The sequence below is a fragment of the Callospermophilus lateralis genome, chromosome 7 (genome assembly GCF_048772815.1).
Source record: "Callospermophilus lateralis isolate mCalLat2 chromosome 7, mCalLat2.hap1, whole genome shotgun sequence".
Lineage (NCBI taxonomy): Eukaryota > Metazoa > Chordata > Mammalia > Rodentia > Sciuridae > Callospermophilus > Callospermophilus lateralis.
Window position 1 is genome coordinate 90,585,198 of NC_135311.1, and position 24,653 is coordinate 90,609,850.

Below are 24,653 nucleotides of genomic sequence, written 5' to 3' on the forward strand. Positions count from 1 at the left end.
TCTATGTTTATGAAAAACATTCCAACAGAACCAAGACTTAGTTCCTGCTGTGGATCAACAAGATTCTCTCGTATCCCCTCCCTGACCCTGATCCTTACTTACAATGTGAAAAGGTTCAAAAGCTTCCAGTTGTTTGAAGTGTTAGTCTTAAAATTTTTGACAGTAACACTTTGTGTGTGCATAGATACAGCCCATTTCATGATTTGAAAAGAAAAATCAACATTTCTCATTTTCAATCACTCAAAGTATACTGCATAGACATTTGCAAGAGCAAAGAGAGAAGAATTTCTGAAAACATAGGATGAAACTGTATCACTTTTAGGATCCCAGAGGCATCTGCTTCCAATAAGTATGCTCTGACCATTCAGTTGTCCAATGTGAATCATTACAATTAGTTTGTACCGTGGAATCATCAATTCCTTGACCCGGGCTTTAATAACCTAGAAATTTAAAAAAAGGAGGGGTTCCTTATTTAGCCACATATTAAAACTCAGAGATCTCAACCTTTGTTATAAACATAGTGGATTTAAAAAAACAGTGTGCTGCATCGTAGATGCTTTCCATAGTGGCTGCAGAACTGAAGCTATGATTTCCTTCAGAACTCTCCTCATGAGATGGGATGTTCAGGGCAAAAATCATAAATCAGCAATAAATCTACATTTTCTAAGGCACATGGAAAAACTCATTCAGGGCACATTGCAATTTAATGCTGTGTTCTTGAAAACCTAAATTAAGGCAGCATCCCTTGAAGAGTGTTAGCACTAGGGTAGTCCAGCTAGAGTCACACTGTCTAGAAGGTCTGACGAGGAGCCATTCTCTGCAAGCTCTTGTAACTTGAGCAGTCACAAAAGTTTATTAAATAGTTCACTAAAAACACAAAGCAGAGGAAACCATGCTAAAATGATAGTAATTTAGTTGATAAAACTAGAAAGGATTTGGGGATCCATTGTCTAAATTTAATGGCTCTTAAAAAAGCTGCTATGGTGAAAAGAAAATGATGACCAAAACACTATCTTTTACAATAAAAATTTTTAAAGTGAAGTTGTTTTTATATATTTTTGTTCAAAATATATTGTTTTTTACCTTATTATTGCTTTTAATTTTATTCTTTTTTTTTTTTTAGTCATACATGACAAAATACATTGTTTTAATGAGGGGAGAAAGGGAAGAGAAGAATGGAGGAACTTAGGATTGGGCAAAAGGGAGTGAGGAGAGGGGAGGGGGTAGTGGGGTGGTGGGAAAGATGGTGGAATGAGACAGACATCATTACCCTAAGTATGTGTGTGTGTATATATATATATATATATATATATATATATATATATATATATATATATATATATGATTGTATGAATGTGACTCTACATTGAGTACAACCAGAGAAATGAAAGTCTGTGCTCCATTTCTATACAGTGAATCAAAATGCACTCCGCTATCATGTAAAACTAATTAGAAGAAATGAAAAAACTACATTGTTTTAGACAAATGCTTGTTATATAACACATATATGGCATATGACACAATAAATAGTTTGATAAAATATAATTTTTAACTACTACTGAATGGTGAATTTCCTTCATTAAAAGTAGGAGGTGTGTTGTGCTTTCAGCAAATATTGTAGTTATAGCTAACCTCTTGGGCAAATCACACATGTACCTCTGAAATTGTTTTAGTTATCTGTCTGCAGAACTCTGGTTCATACTCTTCTTTTTGCAGATAGTCAGTCAACACATCTTGCAAGATATGATTAACAGTGACCACAGGAAAATGTTTGGTAGGACCTGAAAATACACATGGAAATTCTTTGTAAGAAGTAATTTAAAATCATATCCTCCTGCCCCATAGGCTAATCAGAGAACACTGAAACATGGAGAGGCCTTACTAGTCTGGTGGCCTCTATATAATAAGGAAGAAAGAGGTCCTAGTGAGGGGTCCAGTTAGGTTTTCTGGGGGAAGAAAAGAAGACAATACATCAGACTACGTACAGAGTGTGATTAATACTGTTTGACTTTGCAGCTCTTTCTTCCTAGTTCCCATGCCGGTGACTGAACTTCAGTGTCAAGATGTTTCTAGTTGGCTCCCCAGCTCTTCCATCCTCTAATTTACCTACCACATTGCAATGAGAACAATTGCTTGAAACCCTGGACCCTGAAGTGACGTCCCCCTCGACAAGTTCTATGGTTTGGCTCCTAACCAACCTATGGTCTTTGCTTCTCTGCCATGGCTCCCATACCCACGATGCTCCAGCTCCTGGGGCCCACCTGTCTTTTAAAGGATGCTCACGTGTCTTTTTCTTGCACTTACTTTCAAGTGGAGCACCACTCCCCATCTGTGCATCTGAGAAATATCCACTCATATTTCAAGTCCAGCTCAGGTGTCTTCTTCAGATAGACTTGAACCTCCCCTCAGGTGCAATTCACCCTTCAGCTCTCCCTAATTCCCACACACTGGTCCCTGCTGCTGTACTGGCTCATCATCCACTTGATAATAGCTAAGGCAAACCCGAGTTTCTCTCTAGTAAAATGGTAAGCAAGATTGGATTTTATCCTTTTCAAAGTCAGTGCTAAGCACATAAATATTTAATGTATGATTTCTAAATTTAAATAGAATTAAACACTTTATAGATAATAATCATCACACAAATAATGGCTACTTTTTTTTTGCTGGTCATTGTCTATGTATCAAGCACCATGATAAGCACTTTACTTTTGTTTATATAATTGTTTATACATCTGAGGTGAATCTCCCTTGTTGTCTCCAATACGCAGGTCTAAGTACATTTCATTAACCTGTCTAGAATCACACAGTGGCAGAGCTGGGATGGACAGGTTTGTCTAATACTAGAGTTTATATTTTCGGCCACATTTAGTTCGCATTCAGGTCATTATTTCAAACGAATCTGTTTTATCCTGCATCCCTGGAATATGAAGGAATGAGACTGGGAACCATATCCAATTCTCTTTTAGTAGTCATCAGTATCTATTAATAAGTTTAGTTTTAATGCCTATGTCTGTCAGGGTCTAAGTAAACATGGAAAACTGAAGTTAGGAAAATCCAGAATGATTTAATCAAGGGAATGACTGGGTCAGAGGAAATCATAAGGGATAGTGCAGTCCTCCATGGCCAGTGGAAGTGAGGATGTTACTCTCACCTAACCCTTGGCTTGAGGAATCCAGGAAGGCAGCTCTTAATCCCAGAGCAGTTGTGTGGAGATGGCTCCCTTGTGAGCAGCTAGCGTCCTTTGGCTGAGATGAGCTCATGGGCAAGGATCCAGGAAAGTGAATTCCCAGGCTGCACAGTCCTCCCTTCTACCTTCCTGCTGAAGTTTCTTAGGCTGAACTTAACAGAAGGGTGTAGTTTGTGACCATAGGCTAGTCATAGGATCCAAAAATAGTATTTTCACTTGGATAATATAGAAATTGCTCACTTCAGTGTAAATCGTGGTGGGAAGTAAGTCTACACATGTGATACGGTGACTCTGAGAACTAACCACTATTAAAACTAACCATTATTCAGACACGAGATTATCAATCTGTGAATGGCTTGCTCCTGCTGGTTGGGGTCAGAGATAGAGCGACACATGTAAGTACTCCTGTAAACTAGTTCCAATTCATACAGTTCTGTTACTTTCCTGTGGACCTTATAGAAAATTTCCATTTGAATATTCTTGGCCATCGTCATTCACCTGGAACTTAGTTCTGCCTGGCATTGTATCTACTTATAGGCATGATTTCCTTTAGAAAATGGCAAATTCCTTGAGTGCAGGTATTTTGTCTGCCTAGTGCTCCTCTCTTCCTTCTGGGAACAGTATCTTCCTTTCTGGGAACTGATCTCTTCATTCTCCACTCATGTGGCTCTTCAGGATCTACCTCTCACCTTCCATAAGCTCAAGTTCTGAGCATGGTTGATTGACTCACAGGTGACACTGCCCTGAGACAGGCCAATTAGAGTCCTTTCTAATTAGACACTCTTATTTTAAACTGAAACTAGGAAAAAAAAAAAAAAAAAAAAGAGTCAACCTCTTTCTTTAACAGAAGACTTAAGAATCTTAGGAACTGCCAAAGGCCATATTTTTTTTTCATGGTAGAAAGGAAGCCTGCACACAGGTTAGCCCTGGAAAGAGAATCTGGGTGACACTTGAGTCCCTGTTCCCAGTAGTTCCCATTGTCCAGCTGTACCAATGTTCTTTCCATACTTTGCTCAGTTTTTTTCCCAATCCTATTAACAAGCTTCTATTTTGAAAACATTTTGAAATATAGAAATAAATTTTTTTTTTCTCATTTCATTGCGGCATTTCCCTACACATCCAGCATCATCCATTGCTTAGATTGGGATGCTGAGATAGATAGATAGATAGATAGATAGATAGATAGATAGATAGATAGATAGATAGAAAGATAAAGGAGTCAATGTTTGATTTTCAAATTAAGCTGCTCTGAAGTCACTTTCAGAATTGACTAGCTTTTCTTCTTCTTTTTTTAAGGTAGATTTTCCTCAACTGTTTTAGAAATTTAAAGGCAAAGATGTGAAGAAATCATGACCGAATAAAATTAAAAATAGATTTAAAAGAGGGCAGCTAAAGTTAAGATCATTTAATATATCCATGCCCAGTTCTAAGCTGGGGTAATGAGAATCACAACATATTAATTTTCGTTAGGATTAAATGAGTTAAATATTTACAATGTTTAGAACAGTTGTACCACATAATGAAACACTCATTAGATATTTATTTTATTGGTGTTTTGCTGTTACTGTGGTTATGGCCCTCTGCAGTAAGCTGTGGGAGAGGATGCGTCTTGCTGAGAAGACAGCAGGATGGGAGAGGAGATAAGTAGGAAGACAGTAAGGCCCCCAGGGTTGGGAAGGATCCATGGGATGGCACAGAGTCAATGCTGAGAGATTGACAAGTTCTGCCCAAGAAAATCTGACACCAGAGACAGGACCAGAACACTGCACTAAAAACTGAGCTCGGGTGATCTCTGTCTCTCCTCTCAGTATGTAGGTTCTACTTTCTATTACGTGCTTCATTCTCAGGCAGGCTGTCTCAGCATGACTGCAAAGATGGCTAACAAAAGCCCTCATGCTTATAAACAACGTTTTTAAAGAATCAGGCACCACTTTAATTATAACTCCAGAAAAAGTCTCATGGAACACTTAATCTATAATCAATAGGAAGCTACATTGAATATCACAGGAGGCCTTTATTCTTAGAGATTACGGTATGTTTCTGGAGTCTGACACTTTCAGGAGCAATAGAAACCAACAGGGAAGCAATTCAAATAGATTAACTCATTTGATTCTCATAGACTATTATCCTTATTTACATATGAAGAAACTTAAGATTCAAGGATGTTAAACACTTTACTCAAATATCATTTGCCTAGAATTTATCAAAACTAGAATTCAAATTTAGATGTATCAGATCCCAAGCCTGTGTGTTCTTCTGTACTCTTGTTTAGTAATTAGTGAAAAAAATGCAAATTATGTTTACTTTTAAAAAATACCTTTATCCATTTCCTCTCCTACTTTCATGAATTACATTCATGTTGCACCTCAATTTTGGTAATTGTAATTGTTCAAAGGGAGGACAAACCTGCTACACACTTAAGATGTGTTTAGGTGATGCCAACGTCATTGGCTAAAATATAAATTTAAACATGATAGAGCTGGTAGCTGACTGATTTCCATCCCGACTCTTCTATCCAGTATTACATTGTGCAGATATGAGAAAATTTTACTAAAGGCTCACAGAGTACTTTTCTCATGCAAAATAAGCCCAGAAATAAGTAGAAGTGGAAATACAGTTTTGATTAAAATGGCTATCTGAATGCTTAAAAAAATTGGATTGTGGAACATAAAGAGACTTTAATCATAAATAAATAATTCACACAGACTTTTATAAGAAAATATGGAAATATTTTATCTGTACTAAGCTTTTCCTGAAATTACTTTTCTAACTTGGTCCAACACCCAGTACTAAAACTGATAAGATAATTTAGTTTGTCTATTTAAAGAAATACGTTGTGAAAATGTAGCCTTACAAAGAAGAAACACAGGAATTCACATTTCAACTGCCTTATCTTTTTGAAATCTGATTCAAAGCTTTTCAGTGGGTGTAGCTCAAGGGTATAGGCCCCCAGTGCTTAAGAAGTTTCCGTTATCAGTGGGGAAAAATCCTGATCCAAACTTATCTCACCAAACTGAAAAGTCTAAGATAGCCAACTGGATTTAGGATTCAAATATGGCATCAGGATTCAGTTGTTCTCTCTCCGTTTCATGTGGAGTTCTATGTGAGGGCAAGATGGTAGAAAATGCCACAGACCCTATATTTGTTTGGATTCCATAGCCTTATCTGCTTCTCTAACAGTTCAAACAATATTTCCTGAATTTAATCTCAGAAGTTTTTATTGGATTGACCAGGGTTACATGCCATCCAGAATCACTTACTGTGCCATCTATGAAGCCAGCGTTGTCACAGCAGAATTGTGTGGACAAAATGTGGTAATGGTAGTGGCTGTGGAACATCCCCAAGGAAAATTGGGTATTGTCACCAGAAAGAGTATAAAAGTGTATTGATGGCAGCAATATTAGCTAGTGGAAACCTAGTCGACTAATTATGAAGCCCTATAATCCATGCAGTTTTAGAGATTACTGTTGAAAACTGCATACAGGATCTAGTAGGATGCGCTGGTAGTTTATAATTTTCTTGGGGTTAACTGGTCACAGATGGAATTACCCTGGCTCATGGGGCCTTTTTTTTTTTTCCTCTTGGGAAGTCTCTGTGGAATTTCTACAGAGCAGTAATTACACATAAATTCAGATAATCGTGGGCAGGTACATATTTAGAGAAAACAAGTAGGTCTATGAGAAACATGAATGGGAAAAGATATTTGCTATGGGCTCCACTTGGGAGTATAGGGGCAGGTGCAAAGATCGTTGTTTTCAAAGACCTGAAACCTCTGTGGTAATAGATAAACATCTCTGTCAACAGGGGACCACAAATTATTTGGTTCTGCCTTGGAGATTTTTCCTCCACCGATCAACAGTACTGATTGGTTTTGTTAGATAAAAATCATCAATGCATGTATCTTTCACTTAACATGTATGTGTTTGTGTGTAAAATGTATATAATAACTCCATCCAGAAATACCCAATGAAATTCTTAATCCAATCATGTAATACACACATCAATGCCTCCCAGTGAATTACTTGGTATTTAGGAAACACTGGTAAAGAAAAGCAGGCAATAAATGATGTTCCCATTTTGCAGAGGAAGAAACTAAGGCAGCATCAAATTAATCAATTAAGGTTCTTATGCTAGGATTGAAGACAATGACAGGCTATCAGATATCATTTTAAGTAAACATCAGTTATCATAAGTTTATAAGAGGGATGAGTGGTTAAGTAACACACCCAACTGATAGGTGTTCTCCATCTGGATTGGAAGGCGAGAGACCTCGTCACGTTGGCCTGGTTCGTCCATATAAGACACGGTACTCACAGAGCTAAAAGCAAGGGAGAAAATACACTTTAACCACTATTATTATAATAATTTTAAAAAACCCATACTATTGCTTTAAGCTAATATATTTACAGAGGTAAAATTTTTTCTATGGAAATTTCAAGGAAGTTTTATATAAATATTCCAGGGACCTATTTAAAGTCTAAAACATGTTAGAGATGAAAACAACTGAGATGAAGAGAAGTTAGTTGGAGCAAGTATCAGTGAGTGGTTGAAGGGTGGTGGAGTTACCCAGGTCATCTGGTCATCCAGAAAGTGCCCCTGGGTTGCTGTATGTCTATCATGTGACAGAGTGCCTGCTTCAAAAGCCATTGCCAATTGCATCTCTAACACAGATGCAAAAATATTCCTCAAAGTAGACAAAGCTCACAAGGGACTGGTAATATATAAGGGAGCTTAAAATGTTGGGAAACAAATCTGTGTATACATAGGGTATTATAAAAAGCTCACTATTATATGTTCCTACCAAATCCCTTTAGTATAAAGGAGAAAAATGAGAAACTTATCTACGTGGTGAAAGAAACCACAATTCACCCAAACTATTCTAAGTCAATAAGCATCAATCACCCTTTTCAACATTAAGAAAGAGTTTGGGCTTGGTTACCAAGGCAACCTGAGCTTATCCAGGTGCTAAATAGGAGACACAAGCAAAGGGGAGCCCCCACTGTCCCTCCAGCACTACTTAATTCAGCTTAGCGCAGATGAAATTCAACTGCAAACTCTCTACCCCCAATTTCCTCCACCTGTGAACATGGAAGTTGAGACAGATGTCATTTCAAAGGAAATGCTAGAATAGCATGTGTGAACAGAGTGACACTTTTCTAAATAGGCTTTTTTGTTTGTTTGTTTGTTTTAATTAAATGAGAACGAGATATCTGTTCTCAACCCTTTGGGGTTTTTCCTCTGTAAGGAGTTAAAATAATTAATTCTCAGCTCTGTGGGAATTAATGAACTTCTTACAAATTGATATTTTTAAGGACACCATGGATAGTTTATCTAAAAAATCCTTTAATACAATACAATTTACAAGATAAATTAAGGTTTACCCAACCAGCCCAAGAAAGTGATGCAGGAAATACTGGCTCCTTTTTTCCCCACATGGTGGGTTTCTGGATTAGTGATTTTGTCTTCTTTTTTATAACACCTGTGTGCCTCGGTTTTCTACTGCCCTTTGAAGTAGCAAGCAACCTAATTGGCTCTAGCGGCTGCAGGTGTTGTGGGTAGTATCAAAGATGAACGTTTCTGCTTCGAAAACCCCATGTTGTATAAGCCCCTCTATTCTGAGATCACTCAGCGCACCCCAGAATAGTAGGTGCTTTCGCTTTGCAAAACATTTCCCATCAGTTATCTCACTTTAAAACCTTCACAATATCCTGTAACATAAGCAAAGGAATCATTATTCTACCCATTTCACAGATAAAGGAAATGAAGCAAAGGGTTTAATGTCGTACATGTTGGGAGGAAGACAGATTTCAAATATTGAGCTCCCTATTGAGTTCCCAGTGACAAAGTCTCACATATGATGATATCTGACAGAATGAAAATAACTACTTGACATAATCAATTACTGTAATTAAAATTTATATGCACGAACTTCAGAAGGTTTTGATAAAAACCCCATTTCTTTTCTACTAAATACCATACTAAAAATTCAGAGACAGTGGTAAGTAGAGTTGGTACAAGACTCCAATTAGCTGGGGTGAATGGTCTAAGACTAAAACTAAGGCAAATAAGGATTTTTATAAAATTGCTTTATTCAGACTTACTTGAAGATTAATAATCATGTACTTCATAGTATCATTGCTATGAAATTAGTGTCATAAGGGCAGCTTTAAAACTCTAATGGTAAAAAATTGGCATGCAAATAGAAAGTTTTACAGATTGGCTTTTTATGAATTTTTGAAGATGATTTCATTCAGTACCTTTTTATTTCCACAGTAGTCACATAAACAATGTATACTTGTAAAAAAATTGAAAGCACATAGAAAATGACAAAGAAAGAAAACTATACAAAAATGACAAACCTCTGTGGTTACCTAACCACTATCAACATTAACAAAAATTCTTTTCAGTGATACATCTTGCATATGGAAATTGTAGCATAGCTGCTGGTGTTATTTTATCTTTCCATTTGAAACTGTATCATGGATAACTTTCCATGTCAACAAAGAGTAGTGTGCATCAATATTTTAAATATCAAGACAGCACTTACCATATGAACATTCTGCATTTTGTTAACCATTTATTCACTGGACCTTTTAAGTTGTTTCCAATATTCCATTATCATAAAGAAAATTGTAATAAGCATTGTGGCGTGGACTGCCATTTTCTTTCCAATGTTGTTCTCTCCTACTTTGGTTACAGAACCCTAAGTTTGTGAGAATATTTCTGTTTAAATTAAAGGCGAATTCTTAGTCTCTTTTCTTACTGTAGTTACATGGCTTGAACTAATGAGATGCAAATGAAACTGCAGAGATTTTGAGAAAGCTTCCTCAAAAACAAAACAAATTGAATTTAACCAACAGAAACCTGTTTTTCCCCTCCTTGGTTAGTGGAATATGGATATGATGGTGGGAGCTCAGCAGCTTCTTGGTCCTTGAGATGACCTGTGGATCATATAGATCAGAATGACCAAAGCCAGTTCCCTGAATTGCCTCCCTCCAGACTTCTTTTATGTAAGAGAAAAATAAATCCCTATTTTGTTTAGACTACTGCTTTTTTAAAAATAAATAATTATAAGAAACATTAGGTGTGACATAAATTCTAATTGATGCAGTTTGCCACTTTTGAGGGTAATGCTTCAAGCAATAGAATATGAACTGGACGTTAGTTTTGTGGAGGAGATGAAGCTTTGAGAGATAAGGTTTCAGATAGTTTGATGGAAACCTGGAAAACTTATCATGTTTAGTCAATTGTTTTCCATACCTTTCGAGGCTGCCCATGTCCTCATCAAGACTATAACTTCATGAAAAATTGTAAGAAAAATCTTACTTTTTAAAAATCGTGTGTGTGTGTGTGTGTGTGTGTGTGTGTGTGTGTGTGTGTTTGCTTGAAGTACTGGGGATCAAAATGAGAGCTTTACACATTAGCCAAGTGCTCTCCCACTGAGCTACACCCTAAACCCTATTTATGGTATTTTTGAAAACTTAGATCTGATAGTTCTGATATCAGAATGAGATGGATTAGAGAAAGAGAAAAAAAGAAGAATGAGCTGAATTTTAAAAAAACTAAGGTATTTAGTCCTTGAGAAAAGAGTTAAAATATTAAAAATACTTGCTATATGGGCAAATAACATTCAACTAGAATATGGGTGTGGCAAATTTTTCGAAATGAAAGAGTTCCTATATTTTAAAATTGGGCGATTTAGTAATAAGTTCAGAATACTGACTTAGGAAAAATGTGGATATATTTTCTACCAATAAATAGCTCCACTCAAGCCCTTTCAAATCTTTAAAGATAAAACATGAGGTACTCCAGAAATAAATTATAATTTTAATTATTAATGGTATATATATATAATAAATGTATATCATCATATATGTATTGGATACCTGTCACAACATTGCAAGTTGAGTGAATGAATTTCAGTTGTCCCATAAAATTTATATCAAAATGTATGAATTTGATACAGAATTCAGTGAATGCTGGCAATTGTATGTGCTACTATGAGAACAGTTAAAAATTAGCTTTCACGGAGAAAGAGCTATTGTACAAAATAACAAACTTTAGCTCTTATATTGTAGCTGGCTGACTTTGGAAATGTCTCATACTAACCTCTCATTATTGCTGAGAGCAATATGGCTTTGAACCAGTGCATCCATCCAGGGCTACAACAGAGGTTCCATCAGCTATCTTTGACCCTCACCTTACCTCTTGGATGAGCTTTAGCTCAATGCCCTTCAGACACTAACTCTCTTTTCTCCTCACACATTCATAACTACTGTGTTTTGTGGTTTTTGCAGCAAGGAGGCAAAAAAAAAAAGAAAAAAAAGAAAAAAAAAATAATGTGGAACTTATTTATTCTTTGATGGAATTTATTTTCTCAAAAACATGTTGCAAATTTTCTTACTGACCCATCTATGGATTACATAGACTACAAGGCCTGTCTTATTGTTATGACTGTTGGAGACAGTAACAATAACTTCAATTAAACATCAGCAGACACCATAGCATCTATTCTTATTAAGAGCTCCCTTTCAGACATTTTTACTGCCATTTTCACCATTTATTTAGTTATTTAGTGACACATAAAATTGTACATATTTGAGTATCACATGATGTTTTGATACACGTTTACATTGTGTAATGTTCAAATCAGGATAATCATATCTACCTTCTCAAACATTTATCATTTCCTTGGATGAAAACATCAAAAATTCTTTCTCCCAGCTTTTATTTATTTTTAAGAAAAACTTACAATACATTACTGTTTGCTTTGAAGTTTTGAAGCTGAAACAAGAGGTGACTAAATGTCAGAAGTATCATCTCTTCCTTGTCTTTGTAAATAAGAAATGCCTGGAGCCACCGTCTCCTTAGTGGTATCATTAAAGTAGGCCTTTTTTTTTGGGCTGGGGATATAGCTCGGTTGATAAGAGTGCTTTCCTCCCATGCACAAGGCCATGGGTTCAATCTCTAGTCCATAATAATAATAATGATATGAAGTGAGATTTTTTTTTGGAGGGGAGGGTCTGGAGGATGGAGGAGTTATTGCTAAGATCATGTGCTGCCCCCCAGTGGAGAAATGTCAGAGTGCACAGAGAAAAAGACTTCAGGTTCTAATTTATATTTTTGTTCTTTTGATTTTTAAAAAAAAAAAATCATTCAAGAAGTACTTTTTGACGACAATGTATTAAGCAAAGTGGGGGTTAATGGTAATACAAGAAAAATTAAACCCATTTTTAACAAATGTGATGTAGAATGTAAGATAAAATATGCATAGAAAAATCCTTTCCTTGGGAGTTCAGTAAGTTTGCTGAATTGTGGTGTAGTTTTGGGGTGTTTTACTCGCATTATTGGTGAGGTGATGGTAAAGGATAGCTGAGGAAACTGCTGCTGCAGCTCCCTAATGAGCACACAAGTTCAAAACCACACTGTACCCAGCAATCGTCAGAGGTGACACTGGGATTGTGGGTGCCAAGGTTACCTCTTTGTTACTATGGGATCATCAAGAAGGGGCATGGCCCATCATAGCAGATTTCTAACACAGATGAAATGGTTCATTTTCTTTTGAATAGATGTATGATGGAATGTTCAGCAAAGAGGCCAAAAACGTATCTTGTATGAAACATTTGAACGAGCACTTTTCTATTTGCCTAAATACATCTTGTGCCTACAAGGTAAAAGTTTCCAGTCACCCTGGACAACATATGTACATGGACCTTTGAATCTAACTTTTCTGTGAGCAATAGAAGTTGCTTGTTCAGGAATTAACATAATGCATTAATTATTTACTTGATGATCAAAAAACACTTATTGAAGGATCATTATGGACCAAGCACTATTCTGGATCTTTGGAATACAGTACTGGAACAATCTAACTAAGGTCTCTGTCCTCATAGAACTCATTGTAGTGAGGAAAGAAAGAGAGTAGACAGTAAATACTAAACAGTTAAATTACGTATTGTATGAGGAGACAACAGGGAAAAGTAGATCAGATTACAGGAGTTTGGGTGTTGGTGAGGGAGAGGGTGCCTGAGTGCAGTTGTCCTGCTTAAGGATTGAACCCCAGGGGAGTTTAACCACTGAGCAACATCCCCAGCCCTTTTTTATATTTTATTTAGAGACACGGTCTCACTGTTTTGCTTAGGGGCTTCGCTAAGTTATTGAAGCTGGCTTATAAAGTTATGATCTTCCTGCTTCAGCCTCCCAAGCCACTGGGATTACAGGAGCCACCGCTCTTGGCCTGAGTGCAGTTTTAAACCAAGTGGTCAAGCTAAATATCCATAGGCAAATACTCAAAGGAGGTGAGGAAGTGAGCCATGTGGATGGCATAGGAAAAGTATACCATGGACAGAGAACAGCACATGCAATAGTGCTGAACTGTGGATTGAAAGGTCCAGAGGTCAGAGTAGTGGGAGCTGAAAAAGGATGATTACAAAGGGGTCAGGTAGCCAGATCATGGTGGGACTTGTGGGCCATTGTGAAAACTGACTTTGGCTCTGAGAAAGCTGAGTGAATAAGGAACACACAGATAGCTAAAATTTAAAAATACTGTTAGATGTTTTTGTGAATAGATTGAAGACTTTTATTCTCACTTGTTCATTGTCTTTCCCATCAGATTATAAACTCCTTGCAGATACTTGGTATTATTTTCCTTTCTTATGCTTTGCCGTTTGAATGGGTGCAAAACAGTATCTAGTTCTAATTGATATTTTACTGGTTTCAAGTGTTCTTGGGCATCTTTTCATATTCTGTTTAGCTTTTTAGGCTTTGGTTCTGAAAACTGTTATCTCCTTTGTATAAAATGTATATCCTTTTTATTGTTAACATGCAAGATTTTTAAACATATATCTCCTACCATTCTATTAACTGTATCTATTATATCCTTTACTAAACAGAAATGCTAAATTTTATTGAAGTTATATTTATCAAGCACCTTTTTGCTTTACCACTTGATTCTTCATGTTGGGATCTTGTTGAAGATAACTTTCCTTACTCCTAGAACACAATATATTATTGTATACTTTCCTCAGTTTGCTTTATAGCTTCTCCTCCATATTTTCTCCCAGTACCATCTATCAAAAAAACCATCATTTCAGAAAATATCCATCATTTCCCCATTTACAAAAGTAAGTGGAGGATAATATAATAATCTTCTCCATTTAACCCACAGGTTAGGCACATGGATATTATATGTTAAATGACTTAATTACCTGTAAAGTACAAAACTAGCTATTGTTGTGGTTGGATTTGGAAACATGGCCATTTTCATTTCTCCAAGTTTCTCTCTCTTCATGGGGGGAGCTATATCTCAATCAGATCCTGTTGAGGCATCAGTTTGATGTAGCTGGAAATATAATTAGGTCCCTTGCTCTGATCAAATCTCTCGCCTGGACACACCATTGCTCCAAAGCAGCTCATAGTAGTGTGGGTTAGAATCACAGAACAAATTCATCACATTTAAGATCACTTATTCATTGTCTTTCCCATCAGATTATAAACTCCTTAAAAGCAGCGATGGTTTCTGTGTGGTTCATAAATGCTTCAAATGAAGTAACGAACACAATTCTTTCTAATTTGTTCACTATTACTGGAAAGACCTACCCTACTTTGCAAAAGAGTTACTAGGTGGCTCTCCATTCACTAGAAAGATGAGTTTTTCTCAGTTGGAACCCTATAGTTACCTGTCTTTTAACATATATCTAACAAGTGGCACAATAATTGGCACATGGTAGAAGCTCACTAATCCCTGAATAAATAAGTGAAAAAGTACAGACTGTGGCCCTCAGTAGATTAAAGGGGAGAACACAGAAAGTTCTGGTTACATAATATCACTGTAACTTTGGTTTGAGGTAAAAGCCAGATTCTTCAGCCCCCACCCTTCACCCTGAGCATCTAGAAGGACTCTAGTTTTCAGAGAAAGTAAGTCTGGATATCATGTCACATTATCCTGAGAAGAAACTTGACCTCACAGCTTCTGTTTCTATTTTAAGAACACATCTGTTCAAACTCCGTTCCATGTCTGCCAAGGCTGAGCTTCCAGCCAGAAAGACAGCATTGTGAGTACCTGCTCTGACCCAGGGATGGGAGACAGAAGGTTCTGGTGAATAAATGGAACAATATCATTAATGCAAATTACACATGCATTGTCAAATTTTCTGGGAGTGAAAATACTTGACTAATAAGAAAAAGCCTTTTTACTACTTGCTAATTCTGTAGCTTCAGAGCCTCAAACTCTCTAAGTTTGTTTTCATTTGTAAAATGGGGAAGAGAGTAACACCTATCTTTATAGAGCAGGAGTTGGCAAACATTTCTGTAAAAGGCAAGTATTTTTGGTTTTGCCAAGGATCCCTATAGGTTTTGTCATAGCTGCTCGACTCGGCCATTACAGTGTGACAGCAGCCAGAGACAGCACAGGAGTAAGCAAGTGTGGCTGTGTTCTGATAAGCTTTACTTGTGGACACTGAACCTTGAACTTACTATATTTTCATATGGACATAACATACTGTTCTCCTTTTGAGTTTTTTCTAACATGTAAAACCCATACTCGCCAGGAGACCACACCAAAACAGGTGGCCAGCTGTACCTGATCCTTGTCTGTAGCTTGCCAACCCCGGTTACAGAGCCTCTGTAAGGCATAAATGAAGTCCATGATAAGGACTCAGTGAATGCTAGCGATTGCCATCATAAGTTATTTAAGTGAAAACCACACAGAATTCAAATGTACAGATGCAATTTGGTGACAACTATGTAGGTATAGAAAGAAACTGTGTCAACAGTTAAGATGTTGGGTTGAGGAGGTCCAGCTTAGGAGGTTTCTTCTTTTCTTTAATGAAACATAAAATTTACATTATAATAAAACCAGAAACTTCAACAAAAAAGACCCAATCCAGAGAAGAGTTGACGATAATTTTGTCAAATGTAAACTCAATCTTTCTTTCACAACTGGAGGGCACTCAGATGTTGGTTACTCCCAGGATCCCTTTAAGCACAGGTTACCACCGCAGAAGATGGTGGACAGAGAACCAAAATGGAAGGGCTAACTTTGTGCTCCTTATACCACACCCAAGGAGCAGCCTGCCAGCAGCCCCACCTACTCTTTTCTGTCTTCCTTCTTAGTGTGATGACTGCTACAAAAGCAAGAAGTGCACAGTCTATCAGAGGAGACAGATGAGAAGATCTCTAAATACAGGTTCTTGTAGAAAAGGAAAGCAGCAGGAGCAAAAGGAAGAGCCTCCAACTTGGTTTGGAGGTGGTGGTGGTCATGGTTGGGTAATTTGAGAGATTTTTCGGAGGGATGGAGATGGAGTTAAGATTTAAAGGAAGGGAAAAGGGAAGCCCCAAGAGTGTAAGAATAGCAATCTAGGCAAGGAGTGGGATTGCCCCACAGTGCAGCAGCATGAGGCAGTGGCCACAGGCCAGACAGCAGAGGGACTGCTGATAGTGGCCAGAGGGTAGGATGCTGCAGAATGTTGGGGAAGATGCTGCCTTGGGAATAGGCAGGGATCTGTGGACCTCAGACGCCATACTTATGTTTTGTTCTGTAACCTCATCTTACAAGCCTCAGTTATTTCGCAGTAAGAAAGATGTCCACCCAATAGTATTAACTAGGGAAATGAAATGAGATGAAGTCATAAGTCCTCAGGATACTTCACGATATGCTTTATGCTGTTGATTTGTTTTGGAATAATTTTCAAATTTAATGCTTTTCTATAAGGCATTGTAAAGCACTGCAAATTCAAACAATACCTGCATTTGATAGCCACTGAGCTTCTGGAATTTTTATAACAGTGGAGGACTTATATCACGAAGGAGGATCCGCTATTCTGACTGAAGCAGACCATGGGATGGAATGTAGAATGAGAACTGGGATGATGGCTTCCTAAGCAGTCTGCATTGCAAGGGGACTTGGAAACTGTTCGAGGAAAAAATTGCAAGTAGAAGATCCATTTCAAATGTTTTGTTTGAGAGTCCAAACCAAAGTGAGCGCTACTTAAAAGTAGTTGTTAGATAAAAATCCAATGTGTTGAAAAAAAATAGTTTTTGTATTACAAATTTTAATTTCTATTTATACTTCATCAATAATGGGTTAAATAAAGTGATCTTTAATTCTTCAAGCTTCATCAAACCCTGCATCTATATGACTTTCTAATGTGTTTTGATAAGGATGAGGTAAATGAAAACCATGCAAATAAGGATGTTAGGTTAGTCTTTGAATGAGGGCATTTTAAAAAATTGTGGGGACATTTTATCAGATGATTACTTGAATAGTTTCTTGGTAAAAGTCAGTTTAATTTAAGCAATTATTTTAAAATAAAATTTTAAAATACTTTGTTTAGCTGAACACAGTGGAACCAACCTATAATCCCAGTAACTCAGGAGGTTGAGGCAGGAGGATCTCAAATTTGAGGCCAGCATAAACAATTTAGGGAGATCCTGTCTCAAAATTTAAAAAGAGAGGGTGAGGTTTGAGATGTAGCTCAGTGGTAAAACACACTTGGGTTCAATCCCTTGTATTAAAAAAAAAAAAAAGACTTTGTTTACTTAAATGTTGGAGGTAGCAACCAGAATGTTTTAGAATTGGAAGCAAAAGTTAACTATTCTTCCACCTATGTTTCTGACAAATGCCAGGACTGCTTTTCCTTTATATTCATTTTTCATTTGCAAGTGAGGGAGATTGCACATGTAATCTACGAACTTCTAAGACTGAAGGTGGAGTTTTAAGTGCACTAAAAGATGCTGAGAATAGAAAGCTTTTGGTTTCAGAATTCCAATTATTTTAATTCTTCTAGTCTCTGTTTTGCAAACAAACCAGCTCCCACTTCCCAACCATGGGGATTAATACACCACATCCTTTGACCCTGTGGAGACTGTTAAGAAGGAAAGTCTATTACATAGATTATTGACTGTTGCATCAGATAATTTGTTATTTTCTTACCAACAGTGGTCAAAATGGAGTGCCATGAAATTCATCTTTTTAGCAGAGCAAATGCAGTAGGTAGCAAGAACAAAACAAAGTACTCATTATCCTTTGACCCACTAATTATATTGTTGAGAAATAACCAAGCAGAATAATATTTTATGGTGAAAAAGAAAAAATGCCAGTAATTTGAAAATGGTTAACTACTCCAGAATTTTAAATTCATAAAAGATGATACAATCATTGAAAAGGATACTAAAAAAAAAAAAAAAGAAAAAACAGAAAAAAAATGATACGAACACCATGAAAATACAGTACAAAGTTTGTACTAAATAATAAGTATATTATATATGTACATATCGATTCTAAAAATGCACAAAGTGCAGTTGTGTGACATGGAGAAGAGGAATTCAAGAGACTTGTAAGGGCAGCTGGTGCGCATTACATGTAGCGGTTCTCTTGGGAAGGGGGTTTTTCAGGGTAATCTGTGAAACAGTACAAATGCTGATAGGGTCCACATGTCACTTAAGCTTTCCCTCTTATTCTTAAGGCCCCCCCCAAATAGCCTTGTATTTGCCCATTTTCTCTTTTCATGTCCCCCAGGACTTTTTTTCCCCTCTGCTGATGAACATTAAGGACCTTTTTCTTCAATAATTGAATTTAAGTCATTAGACACCCATCACTCACTCTCTGGCGCGCCCAGGACCTTCCTTCCGGCGAAAGTCATGACCACTTGGAGAGTCCACGCTCCCCCCTTTCCTCAGAGAACCAGCAGCGGCTTTGTCCTTAGGGAAGTCTGACATCATCACACTGTATGGAAGACAAGTTGTGCAAAATGGCAAAAGAAATATCTGAAAACCTTTTAGTTACCCAAATATTGTACATAAATCCTTTACCCAGCCTTTTAGAATGGCCAAGTGAGGTTTCCTCAAGAGCAATACATAGTGTGTGTTGATATTATGGTCACTAACTGGAAATAGAACTCTGAGAACTTTCATTTATGCAACAGTATATCTAATTCACACAAGTAAATATTAAATTGCAGAACTGGTGAAGAGGAAGAAAGTAATTGAAAAAAAGAGCCACATGTAGAAGATGCTATTCCACACCCACCCCAGAAACCTGTATTTTTATTACTTCCATATTCAATCTTGGCAAATGATTACTAATTAACACATGTTGTTGTTGCTATAACTTTAAAGATTAAAATGAACTGACTTCTCCTAAGAGTTGTTGTTTGTTTTACTCTATCAAAAGCGGTTTATTTTGTAAAGGGTTAACAGGACTTAACTTCAATGAAGTGATTTATTGGAAAACCTACCTCTTTCTCACAAAGGCTTATTTAAAACCTGGAAGCAGTGGACTTCCCAGACTTGCACCCTGACTGCGATTACCCTCACTGCCTACCTCTATTCAGGTGTTCACTTAGATTATTTCATAAGCTGTGCATCTCAGAGCCCTAACACTGCGCTAGGCAGGAACAGGAACAGGCAGAGGAATGTGAAGGGCCAAGATCACGCTGCACATTCCAGTATCCTCAGTGCCAGGGCGGGCCCTGAGCGTGTGCCCGGGCATCTGAGCGGCCTGAGCCCCGCTGGGCCTGTGTGGATGAGGCATGAGTGCTCCTGCCAGGGGACTAGGGATGTGGAGAGAGAAACACAGGCGGCCAGATGACGCAAGTCGTTTATGTTCCACTCCAAAGTCAGAGAAAGCCCTCGCCCTCCTTAGCTATTTCCCAGCTGCCCCGCAGGCCGCGCCCTCCCCGGGAAGACCCCAATTGGAACTTGGGTTGGAGGTCCCCAGAGGTGCAGCAGCTGGCCACAGGAAGACCACTTGGGACTCGCGCTGCTTGGCTTTCTAGGGGTCACCGCGCTGGGCAGCTCCGCGCCCGCGCTCGTCATGCATCACCTTCGAAGCCCAGGCACTTAGGCGGGTGGGGTCCTAAGGCCCGGACCTATTTCCAGTTCCCAGATTTAGGGTCACGTTTTCTTATTTGTTGGAAGAAAGAGGAAAAAGGTAGTGGAGATATCCCGGTCATGGAAGGCCATTTCTTACTATTGAACCTCTACCTCTCCAACCACTTTTCCTCCCCTCCAGTCCTGTGCACTGCAGATAGAGCTCCCTTACCTATAGCCCAGATAGGGTGGCGAGGGCTGCTCTGCAGGGGGCCCCCTGGACCTCGGCTCATTCACTGCGGGCACGGGGCAAGCAGTCTGGCTCTGTCTGCCAGGTCTCCCTCTGCCAGCGGCTGCCCGCGCACTCCCCCTGGACTCCACGACTGGTCTCCAGGGTGACCTCCTCAAACAATGCCCTCCGCCCGCCCCGCCAGACTTGGCCGCTATGTGGTACTCTGAACCGCTCCAGGGTTGTAGATGGGGCCACCCTGCAGTCCACTGTTCTGGGATTGCAGAGATCTGGCACTCAAGACGCCTCTCCATCTTGTTCCCTTTTCCGCGGTTGTCAGGGGTAGGAATAAGAAGTGCTGCGGTTTCCAAATCCGAGGCTCAAAGACAAAGCAATCACCCCCTCCCCGCCCCGCCCCTAAGCATCTTCCCCCTTCAAGGCACAAATGGTTGATGACAAGGGTAATTGAAACTTTTCATCTTTGTCAGAGACTGTCTGTTTGGTTTATTCAGTTGTTTCAGCAACTTTATCAAGAAAGGATTGTTCTTCCTTTACAGAATTAGAAAATTGAGATTCTCTAATGTTAAGTAATATGCCCAAGGGCTCCCCTGGAACACAAGGTATTAACTGCTGCCTGTTAACAATGCCGGGGCAGAACTCTACCTAGCCTTCTAAGGTTAAGAAACTTTGGAATGGAGGCTGCTATAACTAATAAGCCCTGTTTCCCCTTCACTAATCACTCCCTTCTCCAAGAACATTAGTCCTTCCCAACAAAAAAGAAAACAAAAAACCCTGTATGTAAACATTCCCCCACCCCCCATTGGAGGAAGAGATAAGATAAAGTCCCCAGGCTCCTAATCCAGTGCACAGGCTCCTGAAGAGTGTTCACAGTAGCCAGCATTAGCTGAAGATAATAACTCACATTAGGATTAAATAAAGCACAGTTAACTTAGTGTTGGAAGGAGAGCATTGAAGTTTTCTGGCTCATCCCAATCCCCATTCACAGGAAAATATCACCAGTAAAGCATTGCTTATTGAATATTTACCCTGGATTAATTATGAACTGCTAAGTGACTGATAGATAAAACAAAATAAATTAAATGAAGTCATTTAATCTGTTCAACAACACTATGATTTTGGAGCCATATTGTTCTTTTTTTTTTTTTTTTTTTAAGGTAAGACAATGGAGAATTACTTAGTAACATGCTCTGGTCTACACTTAAACCATAGAGCTGGGATTTGTCTGATTCTAAAGCCCTTGACTTTTGCCAGACCCTTGGCCCATCATCCCCACCACAAACATGCAATGAAATGTCCCAGACATGCACATAAATTTTTAAGAGGCTGGCAATAAAAGAGGTTCACAACTCAATTTATTTTAATTTTTTTCCAGAAAAAAAAATCACATTTCAATAACAACTTACTCACAGGTAGAATTAAACTTTATTCTGAAATGGGAACCTTATTTGCAGTAATGTGTCATGACAAATAATTGCATATTCAAGATTTTGTGAAATGAGTGATAGGGCAAGTTAGGAAGGAAAAACATTTATAAAAATCAGTATTTACAAAAAAGTGATATCCACACTTTTTCTAACTTTTTCTAACTTATAAGGCAAGTAAAGATAAGATGGTCTCACAATTATCTCCAACAAGTCAACACTTTGTGTTCATCCCCAACGCTCAGCAAAAGCTCTGCTCAGCTCTGCAGGCAGCAAGCATCTGCAGCTTTGCTGGTCTCCTCTGAGATCTGCAGAGAGGCAACAGACCTTCATCATAGCCTGAGCCGGAAGGGTGTCAGAATAAAGTATGCCCTGTATACGTGGGCATGGAGCAAAACAAGGTGAGGCAACCACATTTTGACTAAATTTAAGATGTATTTTGAGTATTTTAATCCATAATTCTGATTATAAATATTTTATGCCCAAGGCATTTTGTGAAATGATATACTCAGCACAAGACTGTAAGGAAATTCAGTATCTTTTTGCTTCATAGATGATGAACTCTAAATAATATCTATCACCAAATCAATGTACAAACAGACACCATTGTTCTTAAATAAATTGCATTTTACCTTTAGACCACAGCAAAATTTCTCTTGAGTTCCTTTTCTAGTTTCTTATTGTACAAGTTAAAAAAAAAAATCAATGTCTTACATTGTGTCTCTTAATAGGAATGTAAATGAAAATTTGACCATTTCATTCATACAGATCTCTTCCTATCCAAGTGAAAAACAACAAAAAGACTTCTTAACTAAAATGCAGTAGTGTTCAAAGAGCCAAAGCTGTAAATTACTGCTTGACTATAGTAGAACTCTGCTCATAGATGGATCAGCATAATATCATACTAACACTTGGCTTTTCAGGAAAAAATCTTTAGTGGCAATTTCCCAATTCCCTTAGACTTAGAGAAAGAGAGAAGGAGGGAAAAAGGTGGGGAGGGAAGGAAGGGGAGGAGAAAAGAGATGGGGGCGAGGAGAATATAAATGAATGAATGAATCAGAAGCCAATCCCTTTCTTCTCTTTCATGCATATTCACATAACAAAGTAAGAAATAAATACTGACCTGCAAAATCAACACAGCTTTAAGATTTTTCATCCTAACAACTCATAAAGAAAAGAAAAAAATTAAAATCTTTCTTTGCATCTTGGGACAGTGATCCTTGTATTAGTCATTTGGTGTATTATTTAAAATGGTAACACATACATGAATAACATTAAGCATTTGTTTTGCCATAAAAATGTCAATAAGTAATATAAAACTGAATAAGGAGAAATTAACATTTGCATGATATACTCATTCAGTGGAACATTTTGGAATTATAAATGGCTTATGCACAAACTCTGAATGGATTAAAAATTGATCTATATTTGGAGAAATGTAAAGTAATTCAGCTTTACTGTTTTTCTATTTGTAAACAGACAATTTATCCAGAAATTTTATAAAGGAACATTATCCATTATACACACACACACACACACACACACACACACACACACACATATATGTATATATATAGATAGATATTGATTTGCAAAAAATAAGCAAAATAAACAATAACTGTGAAATGCTCATTAAAAGAATGTGGAGTCCTACAAAAATCTATGCTAAATAGTGCATTGTTCTTAGCTTTAACTAAAATGTTTTTCATATAATTGTTAACAAGCTTATGTAAAATACTGTCAACATTTATCTATCATGATTTGGTTTCTTAAAGCTGTTTGCTAAAATATGACTGTAGATTGCTCACTAGCATTAATTTCACTCTGCCAAGAATTTGGAAGATCTTTAACAATTGGGGGCTTGATGTGCTGTTCATAGATGCAGGTCTTAAAGACAACATTCAAAACAAAACAAAACAAAACAAAATATGTTTCATTGTTTGGTTTACAAATATTTTAGGTGAGAAAGTTACATTCACTAAAAGATACTAATGAAAAGAGACAGCATGAAATGGAAGAATTCCCTTAAAGTTAAAACAAAATCCTAGAAGTATCTCTTCAAAATTTTCCTGGCTATATTATTTGCTGTTATTGGAATATGTATGAGTATTAAAAGAAAACTTTTCTAAAGTTTTCCAAGATATGCTTAGAAATAATGTCTTACTGATCCAATAACTTTCTTGAGTTTCGTTAAAACACAATATTTATTGTCAAAAATCCAAGCAGTGAGTACTATGGTATAAGACCACTCAATTTTGGATCACAATGAATATTGCCCAAACTTGTGGACCTGAATGTAGATTGGAAAATACCAGTGTGTGGATTAATATAGTCCCAATATATACTTTACATCTTTTCTCTAAAACATTAAGGGATACTTAATATATTTCAAAGTCAAAACATCTTTTCTTGCAACATTAAAGATGTATTTGGGAGAGGCCAATGCACTACTGCCCTAAAGATAGAAGAAGAAGATCAGAAATACTATAAATCAAAGGAAAAATAACTTCAAGAATTAAAGTTAGAGAATAAATTATTATACCACTGGCAAAGGATGACAGAGGACTTTTTTCTTATAGAAATACCCTTTAGATTAGAAATTACATACTAAACCTGAGGACGAAACAAATAGTCTCACAATAGTCAACTTGATAGACCTTAAAATCTGATATCCCTTCAAGAAGGAGACTAAAGTTTCAACAGGACATTTAAAATGCAGCTGTAGCCAGTGGTGGCACATGTCTATTATCCCAGTGGTTCTGCAGGCTGAGGCAGGAGGATCTTGAGTTCAAAGCCAGTCCAGCAAAAATGAAGCGCTAAGCAACTCAGTGAGTTGCTAAATATCTCTAAATAAAATACAAAATAGGGCTGGATACATGGCTCAGTGGTCCAGTGCTTCTGAGTTTAAAATCCCTGATACCAAAAAAAAAAAAAAAAAAAAAAAAAAAAAAAAAAAAAAAAAAATTGGCACAAAAGAAAGGAAGGT

At 37.5% G+C, this 24,653-nt stretch overlaps 1 protein-coding gene across 1 annotated transcript; it reads right to left on the minus strand.

Moving 5' to 3' along the window:
* Window positions 1-236: 236 nt before the first annotated feature.
* On the minus strand, window positions 237-7,450 carry Dynlt5 (dynein light chain Tctex-type family member 5). Its single transcript, XM_076863505.1, has 3 exons — window positions 7,414-7,450; window positions 1,657-1,781; window positions 237-440 (listed from the first exon to the last, which is right to left on the minus strand). Exons 1-3 carry the CDS (start codon window positions 7,433-7,435, stop codon window positions 237-239), a joined length of 351 nt encoding a protein of 116 aa, XP_076719620.1. The 5' UTR covers window positions 7,436-7,450.
* Window positions 7,451-24,653: the final 17,203 nt, after the last annotated feature.